Consider the following 16,335-nt stretch of genomic DNA (forward strand, 5'->3'; position numbering starts at 1 on the left):
ATTTACTGTAATTTTCATTCTTTGTTTAAACACCATTGTGATAAAAACCAGACATCAGTCACCATAAGTCACCAATGGGTTTTCATATTCCTTCCAGTCTGTATCCATACCCAGATATTTTTCTGTTGTAACCATAGCACAGATACAATATTATATTGTTTCCCCAGCTTTTTGTTATTAGAATTTTCAAATATACAGGGAAGTTGATAGTACTGCTTAGATCCATCAACTGTTAACATTTTGCCTTATTTCCTTTTCTTGATGTATATTTGTGTGTCTTTGTATGATTTTATTTTTGTTGAACCATTGAAAAATGGCTCACAGGCATTATGACATTCACCACTAATTCTTCAGATGCACACCCCAACAATAAGAACATTCTCTTGCATGATCACAGTATCATTATTACACTGAAAATTATGAATAATTTACTAAAATCATCTGTATCCAAGCCTTACTCAAATTTATCTGATTGTCAGAACCTATCTACCAACTTAAAAAACAAGCTAGGATCCAATCAAGATTCAAACATTGTATTTGGTTATGTCTTTTTATTTATTAATTTAAATTAAAGTATCATTGATATACAATCTTTTTTTTATTATTAAGGTATAATTGGTATACAATCTTATGAAGGTTTCACATGAGCAACACAGTGGTTACTATATTCACCCATATTATCGAATCCCCCCCGCCACTGCATTACGGTCACTGTCCATCAGCGTAGTAAGATGCTATAGAGTCACTACTTTTCTTCTCTGTGCCATACTGTCCTCCCCGTGACCCCCTACATGATGTGTTAGTCATAATGCTCCTTAATCCCCTTCTGGTTATGTCTTTTTAGCTTTTTATTTTAGAACAATCCCTTCCCCAGCCTCTGTTTCTCATGGCATGCCATTTTTAAAAAAGATCCAGCCCTCTGTCTCATGGAATGTGGCCATCGGGTCTTACTGATCTCTGCTGCTTAGGATCTGACAACAGCAGGCTCTCTGCACATGTTAGTGAAACAGGTGAGACCCATGATAACGGTTGTGAGTAATCACAGTAGCTGATTTTTACTGAGGGCTGTTCCCTTGGCCAGAGCATTCATACCTAATTCTGTCCTCACAGAAATCTTAAGAGTTAAGAAATCCTATCCTTTAGTCTCATTCATAGGTGAGCAAATCAAGGCTTAGGGAAGAGAGGTATCTTGCCTGAAATCACTCACTCATCTAGAAAGGGGGTCAACCAGATGGTAAACTTCATACCAGTGACCCAAAAGCTGGTCTGTCTGCATACACGCATGTCTGTGTGTAATAGGTAACACTGAGTGTTTACTGTTTGCCAGGTCCCAGTGCTAAGCGTTTTACGTGTAAATTCGTTTGTTCACCCACCCACCCATCCATCCATCCATCGTTTAGTCGTTTAAATCTTCTGCAGTGCCCAGCAATAGGTGTGGCACAGGGTAGGCGCTCAAAGTTTGCGGAATGAAGAGTAAATGAATGAATGGATGGATGGACATGCGCTCTCCATAAACCAGGGGCTGCTCGGGGATCTTCAGGGCCCACTTCCGCCATCCTGGCCTAGGGAGACCCTGGGGTTCGGCCTGTGCCGACCTCGGACAATCCACCCTCGGACTCCAGATGCCCCGAGTCCCGCCCCGCGCCCAGGGGGCCTCCCAGGAGGTGGAAAGCCGGGTCGGATGGGCACTTTGGCGTTATCCTCTCCACCTCCGACCCTATCCCTGGCGGGTACCGCAGCCCTGCCCCTGGGTCCCTGGCCCGCGCCTGCAGGCCCGCATCTGCCGGCAGGGCGCGGGCTCAGAGTTCACCCAGGGATGGTCCCGCCGCGCACGCCCACCTGTCGGCCGCGCGTGCGCAGCGCGCGCCCGGCGTCCCCGCGCCCCGCGGCGCGCTGCCAGTGCGCAGGCGCGGCGGCCGATGCGAGTGTGTGTGTGCGGGCGAGAAGATGGCGGCGGCGGGGGAGGCAGCGTGAGCAGTCGGGCGAGCGCCGGAGCTCATTGAAACGGGCCGCCATGGCCGACCGCAGCCCGCAGGTAGCCGCCGGCCCGCGCCCCCGGCGGGAAGGAGCCCCGAGCGGCGCGCGGGCGGGCGGGCGCACCCCGGCCCCGAGAGAGCGTGTGGGAGTGGGGGAGGGTGCCGGGACACGCTGCCCGGGACTAGGCCCCGCGCCGCCCGCTGCCGCCGCGCCGCGGCCGCCCGCCCGCGGGGAGCAGCGGGAGGGACTCTGGGGCCGGGCGCAGTGGGCGTGGGGCGCGAAGGGGTGAACCTCTGGGCGTGGAGCGGAGCCCTCGTCGCCCCGGGGCGCAGGGCCACCCAGACCTTAGGTCGCCTCTGCCCGGGGCGAGCCCCCAAGGATTGGGGGTGCCGCGTTTTGCCGTTGGTGCCAGAGGTTGCTTTCTCAGCTTGACTGACCACGGGGGGCTTGCTTGATACGTGGTTTTTAGACCCAGATCACTAAAGGGCAGCCTTAGTTACTGTTGCGGGGAAAACTCGAAATGAGAGTCCAGACCATACTTTAGTTGCATTTAAGTGACATTTTTTTGTATGAATCCATCCCAGCCCGGGTGACGCTAGTGCGCCCTGTCACAGCAGTGTCAAGTTTAGGGGCCTTTTATAATTATCCCGTAGTGGAAAGAAGAAGTAAAACGCACCTTTCGCTTCTAGGGAGACGTGCGCGTTAGAGTTGAGCCGAGCCCTGTCTACTCCCCGACCCCCACCCTCCAAATTACGGTCAACTCTGGGTAAAAACTCGGCATGTGGTATAATTTGTCAAGCTTCCTTTAGACCGCCGATTTGCTGACATTTAATTCTTTACATATTGTTGCACACTTTTATACTGTCTCAGTGTGCTTTGATACTAAATATGGGAAGGTGAGATAAAGTAGCTACTGGAAAAACTGGTAGCCAGTAAATAGTAACCCTTTAGAAGCCATTGGATATTGTTGCCCGTTTGGAAGTAGATTTTAATATTACGCACTGTTGTAATTATGCGTGTGTGGAGTTTACAAAGCGAAAGCCTTTATTTTTATTTTAAGATTTAGATTTTACAGGAAACTGTAATTCTGTTAAATTTTTGGTAGTTTTATGCGCTGGAAGTTTCTGCCTTGTTCACTTGTACATCTGCTTTTTAAGTATTTAGTATAGTTCTTGGCACAAAAAAGGGGGCATAGTAGTTGAATAGTTTTTACAAATGTGTAGTTGCCGTTTTTTTTTTTCCTTAAGAAATTTGGTGTTTGTCTTTTTCTAAACTTAAATGTTAATGTAAATAGCTTATAGTTAAAATTAGTAAGAACAGGTACAAGGTTCATGGTGAACTAATGTGTAATATAATGTCGTTTTCAAATGAAGATGCATATTTAGGTATAATTCACTTCCATTATAAGCACCAATAGCAATGCAAAATTGATTACAATTGGTGATAATATGTAAACATAATATTAATTTCATTTACATTCATTGTTCTAGTATTTGTTTTATACAGTATTGCCTATACACATCTAAAAAATTGAAGTAGCAAAAGTTACCTGAACATAGATGATAGAAACACTCTGGGTTTATTCTTTCAAAGTATGATTTAAATGCTTCTAAATTCTAGCGTGGAGAAGGTAGCAATTTGGTTTCTCATAATTTCCTTTTAAAGAGTAGTATACCAAAGAAAACTATGAAATCATATGTGACAGGATTTAATGATTGTATCCTGCTTGAGTCAGGGTGAGCATTTTAATAAATTTGTTTTGTTCAGTTACCTGCTGTTCTAAGGGCCTCACAGTTTTCATGGCCATTCGTGCAGTAATTCAACAAATACTGATTTGGCACTTACCATGTGCTAAGCATCATAATATGCGTATTATTTATTGCTGGGAATAACAGCTACAAATTAACAGTAAGGGTCCTATTTAATATTCGATTGTTAAGGTTACAGTTTAACATTTTTTATGTAAATTATATCCTATTTCCATATTGTGGATTGAACCCTGTTTTCTGGATGAAGTGAAACAGTGAAAAATGCCAGTAGCTTTCAACATTTTAACAGATACAAATGATGAACTTTGACAGTTGAAGTTAAAGTACAGCTTTACTTCATGAATATTTGTTGTCACGAAGGAACTGATAACATGATTTGGGATAATTACTTTATTGAACCAGTTCTGCTTTAAACCTGAAGAAATGTTTGTCATCATTGAGGTTGTTTGTAGTGAAATGCCCTCGTAATGTCTCAGTGTGCTTTGATACTGAATATGGGCTTTGATACTAAATATCCAATCCACCATGATTGGATACCATATTGCTGCTCCTGCCCTGGTCCTCTGCAGCAGGCTCAACTCACCCCAGTCTTTTCCTTAACCTCACAATAATGGGGCCCCCATATTTTACACAGTGGAATTTCTCAGATCCAATTGTAGCACATGGTAGAATGTTACTATATCATTGAATATCTGTTTATAACTGACAGCTATATTAGTAATTCTCAAAAGAGAGACATTTTTATTGGAGTCTCACATAGTGAGCAGTTGAAGTAAATACAATTATTTGAAATACAGGATATTTGGAGATAACCAGTTTCCTTTGCATAGTGACAGCAAAATATTGAAACACGTCCTAAGACTAGATACGCTATTTAAAGTTTGAGTTGATGGTTGCCTCAGTGGTTCTGCAGGTGGACATCCAGGGCCTCGTGCTCATGCTCTTGAGTCCGGCTCGTTGGGACCACAGCTGACCGAAATTACAGTGAATAATAAGTGGACCTGCCTTATTCTGAATTCCTCTCTAGAGCTGAAGTTAGGCACATATTCCAGTTTCACGTATGTGGAACTGACGTGACTTAGGTTGTTCACATAGGAAAACTTAAAGGAGAAAAGCTTAATGATTATGCCTGAGACACATTTACTTTGTGACATACTCAGAATATAATATTCAAGTTAGTGAGAAAAGCTGTATCATCTGTGCTTGAATTAGTTACATCAAAGTTATTTTTTTGTTTGTTTTGTGTTTTTACTAATGTCTGACATGTAAGTACTTGCTATTAATGGATCTGGTCTGTCAAGTGGCATGTTAAGGGTGGTTGCTGAGGATACCTCTTATTGATAATATACTAAAGTATGAAAAATAGGAAGAGCTTGCTTGTGAATTTGTAATTAGGCTGTTATATTTCCATTTACTGCCACACAGGCAAGAATCACCGTGGCACAAAACAGATAAATCTGTTTGCAGTGGAATTTATTGGCCTTGGGCCACTGGATTACTGTCATTTGTCACTTTAGTGCTACTTCAGCAGTGTGAGCGTTCATTTCCAAAGATTTACATGTGCTGGATTGCAGTTTGCCTGTTTATTGAAGTGATCTCCCAAAAGGTCTTTCTGTGACTATTTCTGTCAGTACAGGCTGAATTGAGAACTAGTGTAGGCAAAATAAAGGTAGTGTGTTCATAATGTTTGTTTCAGGGATCAGAGAGAGATTGTAGAATCTATCAGAAACCTAGATGTGGAGGCTTCGAAGGTAGGCTTTCATGAGCTGGCTATTTGCTGACCATTTGAAAGCTCTTTGGCTGTGATCTCATTTCAGCAGAAGGCCTGAGAAACCAGAAGCTACTGAGCATTAACTCCATTCTGGCCCTCTTGAAACGTCCTGTGCTCCTGTTACCCTTTCCTGGAGATTGGGGAGGGGAGGTGTAGAGATCGAGGTGTGGTTTGGGGGTGGGGAGAGGAAGGGGAAGAATGGCAGTGTGGAGAGGATTAAAGCTTATCTTTCTGGACTTTCCCTTTATGGCTTGAGAATTGGTAGCTGATAGGACGCGTGTGGAGCGTTTGCTCAGTGCCTGTCACCAAGTGTCTGTGCTCTGATGGCTGCTCTGGTGACCTTCGGGCCTCTCTCCCTTTGGGGTTTTGTGTGCAGCTTTATTGGTCGTCGTCCTCCAGATTAATTCCCGATTTATTTTTCTGGTATTGGCTTGAGGGTTATCTCCTAAATTTACACTCAAATTCAGAAGTCTCAGAACTAGTGCACTGGAAATAAAGTACCTCCTAATAGAAAGGCTGGTGTGTCCCCACTCTTGCACTTGTGGTGCTTGATTTCTTTATTTTGACATTTAGCTGTGTGCACCCCCATCCCTTCCTCCCTTTCTTCCTAATATCTGATGACTGTAGGTTATTGTGTCCCCATTTGTCCTTGTTTTATAATGTTCCTTTTTCATCTGTGTGTAGTGGAAGCAGACACACTGGTACGCCCTTGCTCTTTTCTGGCAAAGTAGTATTAACAGTATTAAAAGAGTCATCCTGACTGCTTCAAGCTTATATTCTCATTTAGCTACAATGGGGGGAAGGAGATTGTGTGTGTGTGTGTATATGTATGTTTAGATGTTAATCAAATAATACTGGAGGTGTCAGGTGTGACTTGATATAAGAAACTTTAGGGAAAAACACAAATAAAACTGCCCAAAATAGAGAGGTTCATGTTATAGACCTGTTACTGCGGACAGCACTAGCCCTGGCTGGGGTGGGAGAGAAGAATCCTGTGCATTGGGGCCCCTCCCTTAGACAAGGTCCTCTGTTTGCCCTCAGAGTGATGGTGACAAGCTTTCAGACCATTTTCTCAACTTCTTTTCACTGTCCACAAAAATAGTTGTTTACCATCACTGTAAGTATATGTCAAAAATGCTCATTTTATGCCTTTCACTGTAAGTATATATACTGTATATACTGTAAGTATATGTCAAAAATATTCATTTTTATCCCTTACCATATATGGAATAAAGCCAGATAACTGTATAAGTTACATTTTGCAAGCCATGAACCTTGTGAAATAGAACTGCCCCCAAACATTTAATATATGATTCTGAAAATTTTTATTAGCCTTTCAGTCTGATGAGTTTTGATCTGTATTATTTAATTGTTCTCACATAAACATGATAATGCCCTTTGCCTGGGATATAAGTGCTACATTTAAAATTTTATTTTATATCCACTTAAACTTAGTGAGGCCCAATTAACTTGCGGATTTTTATTTGGTATTCTAATAACTGTCGAGAATTTCTCATATTTTACTTTTGCATTTCTCCTATTTTAGACAGTTTGTAACTCTAGAGCAGTGAAGCAGTGCTTTTCTTGAGAGACTTCCAACTTAACATCATTAAAATATGTATTTCCCTTATTTCTGAAAGTATCAAACTTTTTTCTTTTGATAGGACATGTTGAAGCTTTAGGGGAAATCCAGAATTTGACAATAAAAGTTCAGTTGTAGAGTTTTTGGAGATTCTTGTCTGCTGTTCTAAAATACTTCTCTTGACACTGTAAGTATTCTACATAGGTGGCTGCCAAGATGTATTTTTTTGAGACCTCAAGTGTGTCTTCTGCATAGATGTGGTCATTGGACAAGGGAGAACGTATTTACTATAAAACACTAAGCATTGCATTAATCAGTATTTGAAGAATGTTGCATAAACTGTACAAACTGCATGGTTTAAAAAGTGCCATGGCTTGTTTGGTCGACCTTACAGCGATTCTGTCATGTATTGTTATTATCACCATTTTGTGTACGAATAAAGTGAGGCCCAGAGAGGTTGTGACTTGAAGTCATATGGCTGTTAAGTGAGTGATCAGGGACTTAGAAGCAGGTCTTTGGACTTCTGAATCCTTGCTGTTTCTACTTGCCAAACTGCTTTCCTAGAAGAGACTGCTAGAAGCATGATGTTTCTCACTATGATTTCCCGTAATAGTTCTTCAGGGGAAGTTTATGGAGTGGATGAATGAATGAAGATTTAAATGTTTGAAGAGTAAAATGTAACTAATTACTAACTGTTAGCATGTTACTAATTATTACTGTATTTTGTGTGTGGTACTTTTTGATCAAAGTCCTTATTGATTTCTTTTTAAAACAAAATAATGACATGCTATTTCTAAGCATGCAAACAGTGCAGAAGTATTTAAAGTAAAAAACATGTCATCTTCTTCCTCTCTGATCCTTAGTCCTCTGGTTTGTATCCCCTGGGCCTTTTTTTTGTGAGGGCAGTTTTGCTTTTGTTTCTCAGTGTATCATCATTCAGCGTGTTCTAGCCAGACAGTCCCTGAGCTGAGCCTTGGGTTAGATCTTGTTTTTAAATTTATTGAGGCTGTCTATTCAAGTATAATGTTTTCTTATTTTTACCCGATTTTGCCAGGGAATTGAATAGATACTCTGGAGGCCACAGTAGTTTATTGGGACTGTGAAAGGGTTGTAGAAATTTCTGAGTAATAAAATGTCCAAACAACTTTTTTTTGTAAAGATAATTTGAAGACATTCAGTCCCTTGATTAAAACCACCATGCCATCCAGTTTGTAGTAAAAAGAGGTCTGATTCAAATTCAAATTCTTGTCTGTCTGTCACCTCTACACTAGTGACTTACTGAGAGGACAAACCTTTCATTAATTGGAGAGATGGGTAGGTCACCAGCCTGAGAGAATAGTTGGGAATTGGGTAGTTAAACCTGGGTTTTTCCCTATCTTCTCCAAAATCTTCTCCCCCTTTGTTTTAATCAAAGTCCTGCAATGGCAGAGAAACAAAACTCTCTCCCACCGCCCACCTCTGGTCTCTCTCCCCAGAGACAACCACATTCTACTACAAAATCAGGCCTTCCAAGGGGGGCATTCTATTTCATTTGGAATTAATTTGTAGGTATCAGACACTTTTATTCAGAACCACATATAAAGGACTGTATATCTTTTGTGATGGTTCAAAGATTTTTGGTGTCTGCATTGGGAATACAGAGCTGAAAAGAGAGTTCCTGTGCTTTAGAAGCTCAGAGTAGTGGGGGGAGAAATGAATCAGTGCACCCTGTTTTAGAACAACATAGTCAAGAACATCCATTCATTCATTCATTGAGCATATAGTTAGTGAGTGGCTGAGTACCAGGCACAGGATGGAGAGATGAGCAGAAACAGGCATTGTCCTTCTTACCAGGGAGCTTGCTGTCTAGTGAGGGAGACAGTTTCTAATCAGATAGTTCCAATAATTTATATGTCATCCAAACTGAGAAGTGGGTCCCGAAGGTAGGGAGCAGGGTCTATCAGTGTGACCTGGGGAAGTCAAGGAAGGGTTCCCCTGGAAGTGGTAGGGGAACTTAGAGATGCACAGCACGAGGCCCTGTGGCTGCAGGGTTTGGAGCACTTAAGAGAACTCAGAGGAAGCCCTTGTGCCCTGAGCTCAGCACTGGAGAGGAAAGGCAGACAAAGGTCTGTCCAGCCTTGCGGCCTTTCTTAGATGTTAATGGCTTTATCCTGAGAAAAATGAGGAAGAGGGGATCGTATGTCTCTTGACTGTGGAACCTTATAATCAGGCTCACGCTCTGACTGCCCCGTGCAGAATAGACTCTGGTGGGGTCACAGTGGCCATAAGGAGATCAGGTAAGAGGGGTTCTTGGATTTTTAACCAGGGATGGTGCAGTGGAGAGAAGTGGCGTGCTCTGAGAGCTCATTAGGTATGTCAGAGATTGAATGAGGACCAGAGTGTGACTGCATGTCAAGGGAAGCCGGGAAGATGGCTCTTCTAGAAAGGTGACATTTTGGGCAGAGAGGCATGAGGACAAGCGCATATGGGGGAGAACACACAGGGAACAGAAGTCTCAAAGCCTGTGGCATATTTGGGAACCTGAGAGTTGTGGCTGAAATGATGTGTGATATTAGTGATGGGGACAGGAGTCAGAGGGGACAAGCTAAAGATTGCATCTGCTCTTATAAGCAGGGGGTATCTGTGGGGAACCACAGGTTTAGGAGTAAAACCACAGGTTTTAGGAAGTGGGTAGCAGCCCCTGTTTATGCTAATGTTGCTGATGGAGGCGATTGTAAGGGGTCTAATGAGGTCCTTCATGGGTTGTCAGGGTTTCACCCCTCGGGATCACCCAGATCTGGGGATGTCTTCTCTGCTCACTTCACACTCCAAGCACACATTGGGTTTTCAGAATGAGATTTCTGATTAATTAGTTCCTTTTCAACCAACATCTATTCAGCTCTTGTTGTGTGCCAAGCTTTGTTGAGTTTTATAAGTTGCAAAACACAGTTATACAAATACATCTAAGTACAGATGCACTCCCTGAAGCCGTAGTGAAGGCTGCTGACGGCTCCTGTGGTCCGTCCTGTGGGACGAGGCTCTGGTACAGACTCCACCTCGGCCCATCCTGTGGCCCCTCATGTCCCGCGCGTTGGAACTGATTCTCATTCAGCCTGAAGCCTGTTCTGGTCAGGATCGCTTGGAGGGTGTGTGTGTGGCGTTAAGCCAGTTTGCCATCAGGAATTCTTGCTGCCTTTTTTTTGTTGCTGGTTGTGGATTTGTCAGCTTGGAAAATTCTTGCCCCCAGTTTTTCGCAAACTGGTGCCAAAGTGATTACCCTTGGTTCCTTCTTCCTATCGAACTCTTGCCTTGTTTATGCCACAACCACACTGTGTGAGTTAAGTATGAAACAAACATTTTCTCTTTCATTTGTGACTAGAGTTCTCATCATTGAGAAAGGGATAAGAGCTTTTTTTTTTTCTTTTAAATTAAAAAAAATAAAACTTTCTCCACCGTTCTCCAGTCTTGGCTGGAAGCTTAGCTGAGTGTAACTCGATCTTCACACACAGTGATACTGTGGCAGCGGTCCTAGGATGGCTAGTCCTAGACACAGCCACCAGAGCTGACTTTGGAAAGAGTTTGCGTCCTGTCTTGTGGCACGTGTTGAATAAATGGGCTGCTTTTCTTTTTAAGGTGGACAGGCAGCAAAGTACATTACCATCTTGTTTCTTTGCCGTTGATTTCCTTTTGGGTGGAAACAGATTTGTTGTTGTTTAGTCCATCACTTCCCTATGAAAAAGGAAAGGAGTCCCACATGTGGTGTGCATGGCAAGTTTTGAGGGCCATGTGGACTTTGATTCCATAGGTGCCATGTCTTTCCTCAGACGGTCAGTCACCTGTTCTTGGAGGACTGCAGTGTAGTGGTGGAAAGAAGACCTGGCCCTGCCTGGTGGAGGGGACCACCGCACAGATGGTCTAACTGGAGCTCTGGCAGGTGCTCTGAGGCGAGAGTAGGGGCCCAGGAGTGATCTGGCTGCTAAGGAAGGCTTTCTTGAGATCTTGGTCCCCTCCAGCACCTCCAGTGCCGAGCACAGCATCTTGCCTTTACTGTGTGTTGGATGCATAGTTGATTGACAGAGGGACTAACAAAGAGAGCACCTGGGGGTCATTCAGTCTGTTCAGGGCTGATACGGGTTTGCTTTGGTGTTTCCGCTTCTAGGAATGAAGATCAGGGCCACAGTGTGCAGGACCGTGAGACAGATTCTCTATAGAAATACCGTTTAATAATGAGACCTGATTGAGGAGAGACGGGCTGCTCAGCAAGTATAATTTCTGCATTAGGAATGTGTGGGTGACCACTAAGCTCCTTTTAAAAGGTTTCCTTGCTCTTTTCATCTGTATTGTGTCATGTCTTGAATCCATGTGATTGACCTGCATGTCAGATAATGAGGTGTTTTGTTTCGGTTTTTGAGCTGTTTCTCAACATGTGTAGTCCTGAGATGAGGGAACAGTTACTGATGCTAGTACCGTGTCTTCACCCCAGCTTTCCCCACCCAGTTAGAGGGCCGTGGCAGTGATCCTTTGCTGACCTGGTCAGAGCAAATGCCGTTATCCTCCAGATTTGAGAGCCCGGGAGCCGTCAGCCTTTCCAGGTAGAGAGCCTCATTGTATGTCAGTGATGTGTGTAAGTTTCACGAGGGCAAGGATTTGTTTGTTTGGTTCACTGATACGTCTCCAGGGCCTAGAGCATAAGTGCTCAGTAAATACTTACTGATGAGTACTTCAATGAATGGCATAACACACACAGATTCAGGAAGTCCACAGCTGAGGGTGGGAAGGAGGCTAATGAACTGTTAAAATCCCCAGTGACTAAGCAGGTTTGTCAGGAAAATAGTTCGCAAAGATGAGACTCTGAAACTGAGTTCTGTAGTGTGAGGAGAACAAAATAATTAGTGGTTATTGAAAAAAATGAAGTTTTTTTATGTTTGGATTTTAAAACTACATACTAATTTGATCAGAAGCAAGTTATGCATATGAAACACTTGAAAAAGATTAAGATCTTTATATAAAATACTTGCCAAAAAAACTGGCTTGTGTTTGGTGAAGGCCACCTGTTTACTGCTGTAGACAGTCAGGAAGGCAGCCAAAGTGTTCTTACCTCGTGTAGGTAGTGGGTGACTAAGCAGGTGACTAAGGCAGAGAAAGCAGTTGGGGCACATGATGAAATGTGTAGTAAGTGCTGAACTGTGTGGTGCACTTAGTCCTCCAGCAGTGGTTCAGAGAGCGGAGGAGATGGGAAATGAGTAGCCCTGACAATGAATAGGATTCCTTGACAATGAATAGGATTTGAGCAAATGGAGAGAAAGAAGGAAGGAATTCTCTGTGGGCAAACAGAGTGAGTAGTGCTTAGATTTCAGATTAACCTGGTGTTTTGCTTTTTGGTTGAATCCCCTGGTCACTGCCACCACAACTTGGAATGAGCCTTTCATCTCCTTTGTTGCTCACTCCGTTCCTGTCCTGGTTAGGGTGCTTTCGCTAACAAGGAAGAGAGAGCTCAGCTCTGACTGGAGGTCTATTTGCTCAGGAAGCTAGAAATTTCAGAGATGGGGCAGGTTTCAGGGTTCGTGTGATTCATCAGTTCAGTGATATCTTTGGGGACTTGGTTTCTTTTCTCATCTGTTGTAACAGGATTAGCCTATGGCTAGTTTCCTCCAGGGCACAAAATGGCCATAGCAGCTGCAAGCTTCCCAGGGGCCCAGCCTGCAGCACCTCAGTCAGAACAAGAGAGTGAGTGTGTGTCCCTGAGTTCTCGGCCGTGTGCCGAGCTTTGTGCGCTCTGGGCCGCTCCTGAAGCAAGTGCTGTGGGCTGGGAGGGTGGCACACCAGGCCGGGCTCCCGTCTGGGGCAGGGGGTGGGTGGGTGTGTGTCAGCCTTGACCTGGGTGCCCACTGTCAGTAACAAGGGGAAGAGAGTGAATGTTGGGAGTCTGGCCACAAAGTCCATTACAGCCCCAACCCGAAGAACCATCCCTCCCCCAAGTCCTCTCCGGGGTTCGTCACTTCCCCTTCCTTCCGGACCCCTCAGGCTAAAGACTGTCCTTTTTCCTTGACAAGTGACCCGGTATTATCCGGTGGCATCTTACTGTATCTCATAGTCTTCCTTAAATTTTATTGTTCCTTAACTATTTGTGTATCTGCCTTGGGGTCAGCCCCATGTTCCAGGCCTAGCTCTCCTATATTTTGTTCATGGGGTCTTGGGCAAGGTTATTTCTCTAAATTTAAAAGTTTTTTTCATCTTCATCATGTAGTCGACATGTATATGCTAGGTTCTAACCACTGTGCTTGAACAGACGGGATCCAGAACTGAAAGACACAAGGAAAGCACAATTCGTTCACAGAGACACACAGGTAAATGAGAATTACCGTGAGGTGTGGGCAATGATGTGATTGAGATAGGGGTTGGGAAGACTTCCCTGAGGCGGCGATGCCCATGCAGAGCCGCAACAGGCAAGCAGGAGTTGTCAGAGCCGAGAGGGGAGAGGAAGCTACTTGCACGAAGGCTTCACGGAAGAATGGCGAGGATGCTGGGGTCCTGGTGCACGAGCGGGAGAGGCTAGGTTGTTCAGGCAGAGACCCTTGATGCCAAGCTGGAGAGTTGAGATTCCATGTCTGTACTCTACAGTTAGGAGTTGACCGTATGCCCTGGTTTATGCCTGATGTTTAGGGTAATTAATGTGTTCCTTTTGCTTTCAAATATGCCTCCTGTTTGGATGGTAAATGGTCACCCGTCTTAAAGTATGTGTCAGAGCAGTGGTAGCAGTGTGCAAGAGGCAGTGATGCTTACCTTACATTGGAACCTTGGGATGATGTAACAGCAGAGCCATGCTTCTCAGACTTAAACTGCGTTAAGAATCAGCTGGGGATCTCGTTAAGGGCACGTTTGGCTTCAGTAGGTCTGGGGTGGGACCTGAGAGCTGTGTGAGCTCCCACGCAATGCCTTTGCTGCTAGTCTGGACTCCACACTTCAAGTAGCAGGTTAGTGTAGGACATCAGGAGTGTCAGAGTGTCTGCAGTCATGACACTCAGAGCTCCTGAAATCATGAAAAAAGGTGTGTATGTGCATTCTTCAGGAAGTGGGGCTAAATTGCTCACATCAGACTCAGGTAGATCTTCCACTACCCAAAAAGGGTTAGGAATCACTGCCTTTTAGAACTAATGGCGATGGTGAGATGAGATCTGTATATTAAATGCCTTTAATGCTGTGCCTAACTCATAACAGTAATTCAGTATGCATTAGGTGTCTGTCCTTCCCTCCCAACCCTGTCTATTGCCAAGTTCTTTGAAGGAAGGAGACATTGCTTACACATCTTAAATATCTTTTGTCATGTCTGATACCATTGGTGCTCAGTGAAAATCTGTTTAGTTGGTGACAAATTGTTCTAGTGCTAGGTGTTGAGAGGCTGCTGCCTAATCCTGGTTGTCGCAATTACCCAGGCATGGAGGGGTCATCTTGGGCTGGAGAGTAGCAGTAGCAGGACTGAAGGAGATGAATCAGATACTTTTGTGTGTGATCTGCTATCGAGATACGATGTGTGTTCACAAAGGCGCTCCTCCTGCCTCGGATCCGTTGAGATCTTGTACTCTGGATCTCAATTGTATGGGATGTCAGTATGGATCCGTTAATTAGAATGCTTATTTCAGTCCATGTTTTGCTATTCTTCTTGCCAAATACAATGTTTTGAAACATTTTTGCAGCATATTTTTTTCCACATATTTTCTTGAGATTGTTCCAGAAATTTGGGATGGAATAGGTACATAATTCAAAATAATCTTCAGAGTTTCTCATCTAGAAGGTTGAAACAATGAACGATGCCATTGGCATAATTGTAAAAGCTGGCTTGGAGATGATAATGAGCGTTTTTGAGTTTAAGGTTAAAGTAGATCATAAAAGTAGAAGCACTGCGGATTGGCAGCCTGAAAAATGAAACTGGAATATAATTGAGCAATCCAGTCTGAAGATGTGAATTTGGAATTCACCAGTGCAGCTGAAGCTGAGACGGTAGAGCTGCTTAGGGGATGTCTCCAGTGCCAGCCCAAAAGAGTGTGGTTAGAGATAGGATTGAGTCATGCAGGGTATGGAAGCCCCTGATGGGAAGAATATCATGAAAACTGTGAAAAAGAGTTCTTGTTATTAAACATATATGTTTAATAGGGAGATTGACTAGTTTGAGGATGTAAAATGCTCTTGGATTGGAATGAAAGTTATTTTTGAAAAAGAGTGTTGGAGGTGAAAGATTTCAGGGAGTTTAAAAAACAAATAGGAAATGGGTTCAGCCACAAAACAACTGTATGGAAAAGACATTTCTGAGAAGTTGCGTGGGAATTGGATTTGTTTATCAAATAATCAAGTTTAGTTGCATTAAAGTTTTTCTAGTGATTGACAATTACCTTCACTGTCTGCCTTTAAATTAATGATAAATAAATTCTTTAAAGCACTAAAAGAGTTCCTATTTTAAAAACATCTGTTCTTGAATGTTGTTCATTAAGCAGTGGGTCCTCTTATAATGTGAATAATCATCTCAAATTGTTCCACAGTTTCTGCTGAGTGGTTTGGGGGCAGAACTGTGGTGACGGAGCTCTGCTCGCCCTCCCTCCTGTTGTCTGCTTAGTTATCCTCAATTCCCCAGCAGTAGGGCTTTTTCTTGGGTAATGGGAACACGCCCTAGATGGTGTTTCTGAGCCCTGACTACATCGGAATCACACAGGGAGCATTTAAAATTCTGAGTGAAGTCTGGGTGATAGATTGTAAGGCCTTCGTGTATACAGCTGATACTGCTCCACTGCTAGGTGAGCCCCACCAGGGGTTAGTTTTCTGCTGCTGTTCAGAGAAGAGTACTGTGAGCTGATGGGGTGAAAACATCTTTTTTCCAGGACACTAAGTCCTGAGCTCCACGTACTTGCCATAGGGGATTTTCTGAAGTCTTGAGTTTTGTTTTTTTCTAATAAAGAATTTTTGATCATAACAGTGAACTTAAACACATAATTCAAGAATGGAGTGCAATCTATTATTTTGGCTGGTAAAGTAAACTATACCTGCATAATTATACAATCTTTGGAGGCTATTTTTCATTAGGTGGAAGTTAAATTGAGAAAGTAGATCGTGGACTGCCTGCCTCTTCAGTCGGCTCGGCAGATCTGTACCTATTGACTGCCCTTGTAGCATGCCGTCATTTTCAGCAGACAGTCATTTTGCAGCTTTTACTGCTTGGACCAACTCTTCTAAGTAACTTTGGTTTTCATTAACAACCAAAGCAACTC

The 16,335-nt window shown here is 43.5% G+C and overlaps 1 protein-coding gene across 1 annotated transcript in view; it reads left to right on the forward strand.

The window, feature by feature from the left end:
* Positions 1–1,890: 1,890 nt before the first annotated feature.
* The window catches only part of USP10 (ubiquitin specific peptidase 10), a 60,676-nt gene continuing 46,231 nt past the window's right edge, over positions 1,891–16,335 (forward strand). The window contains exon 1 of the mRNA XM_036993761.2: positions 1,891–2,035. Coding sequence (XP_036849656.2) covers positions 2,015–2,035 — 21 coding nt within the window. The 5' untranslated portion in view covers positions 1,891–2,014. The remainder of the gene's footprint in view (positions 2,036–16,335) is intronic.

The sequence above is a fragment of the Manis javanica genome, chromosome 17, assembly GCF_040802235.1.
Source record: "Manis javanica isolate MJ-LG chromosome 17, MJ_LKY, whole genome shotgun sequence".
Taxonomy (NCBI): Eukaryota; Metazoa; Chordata; class Mammalia; order Pholidota; family Manidae; genus Manis; species Manis javanica.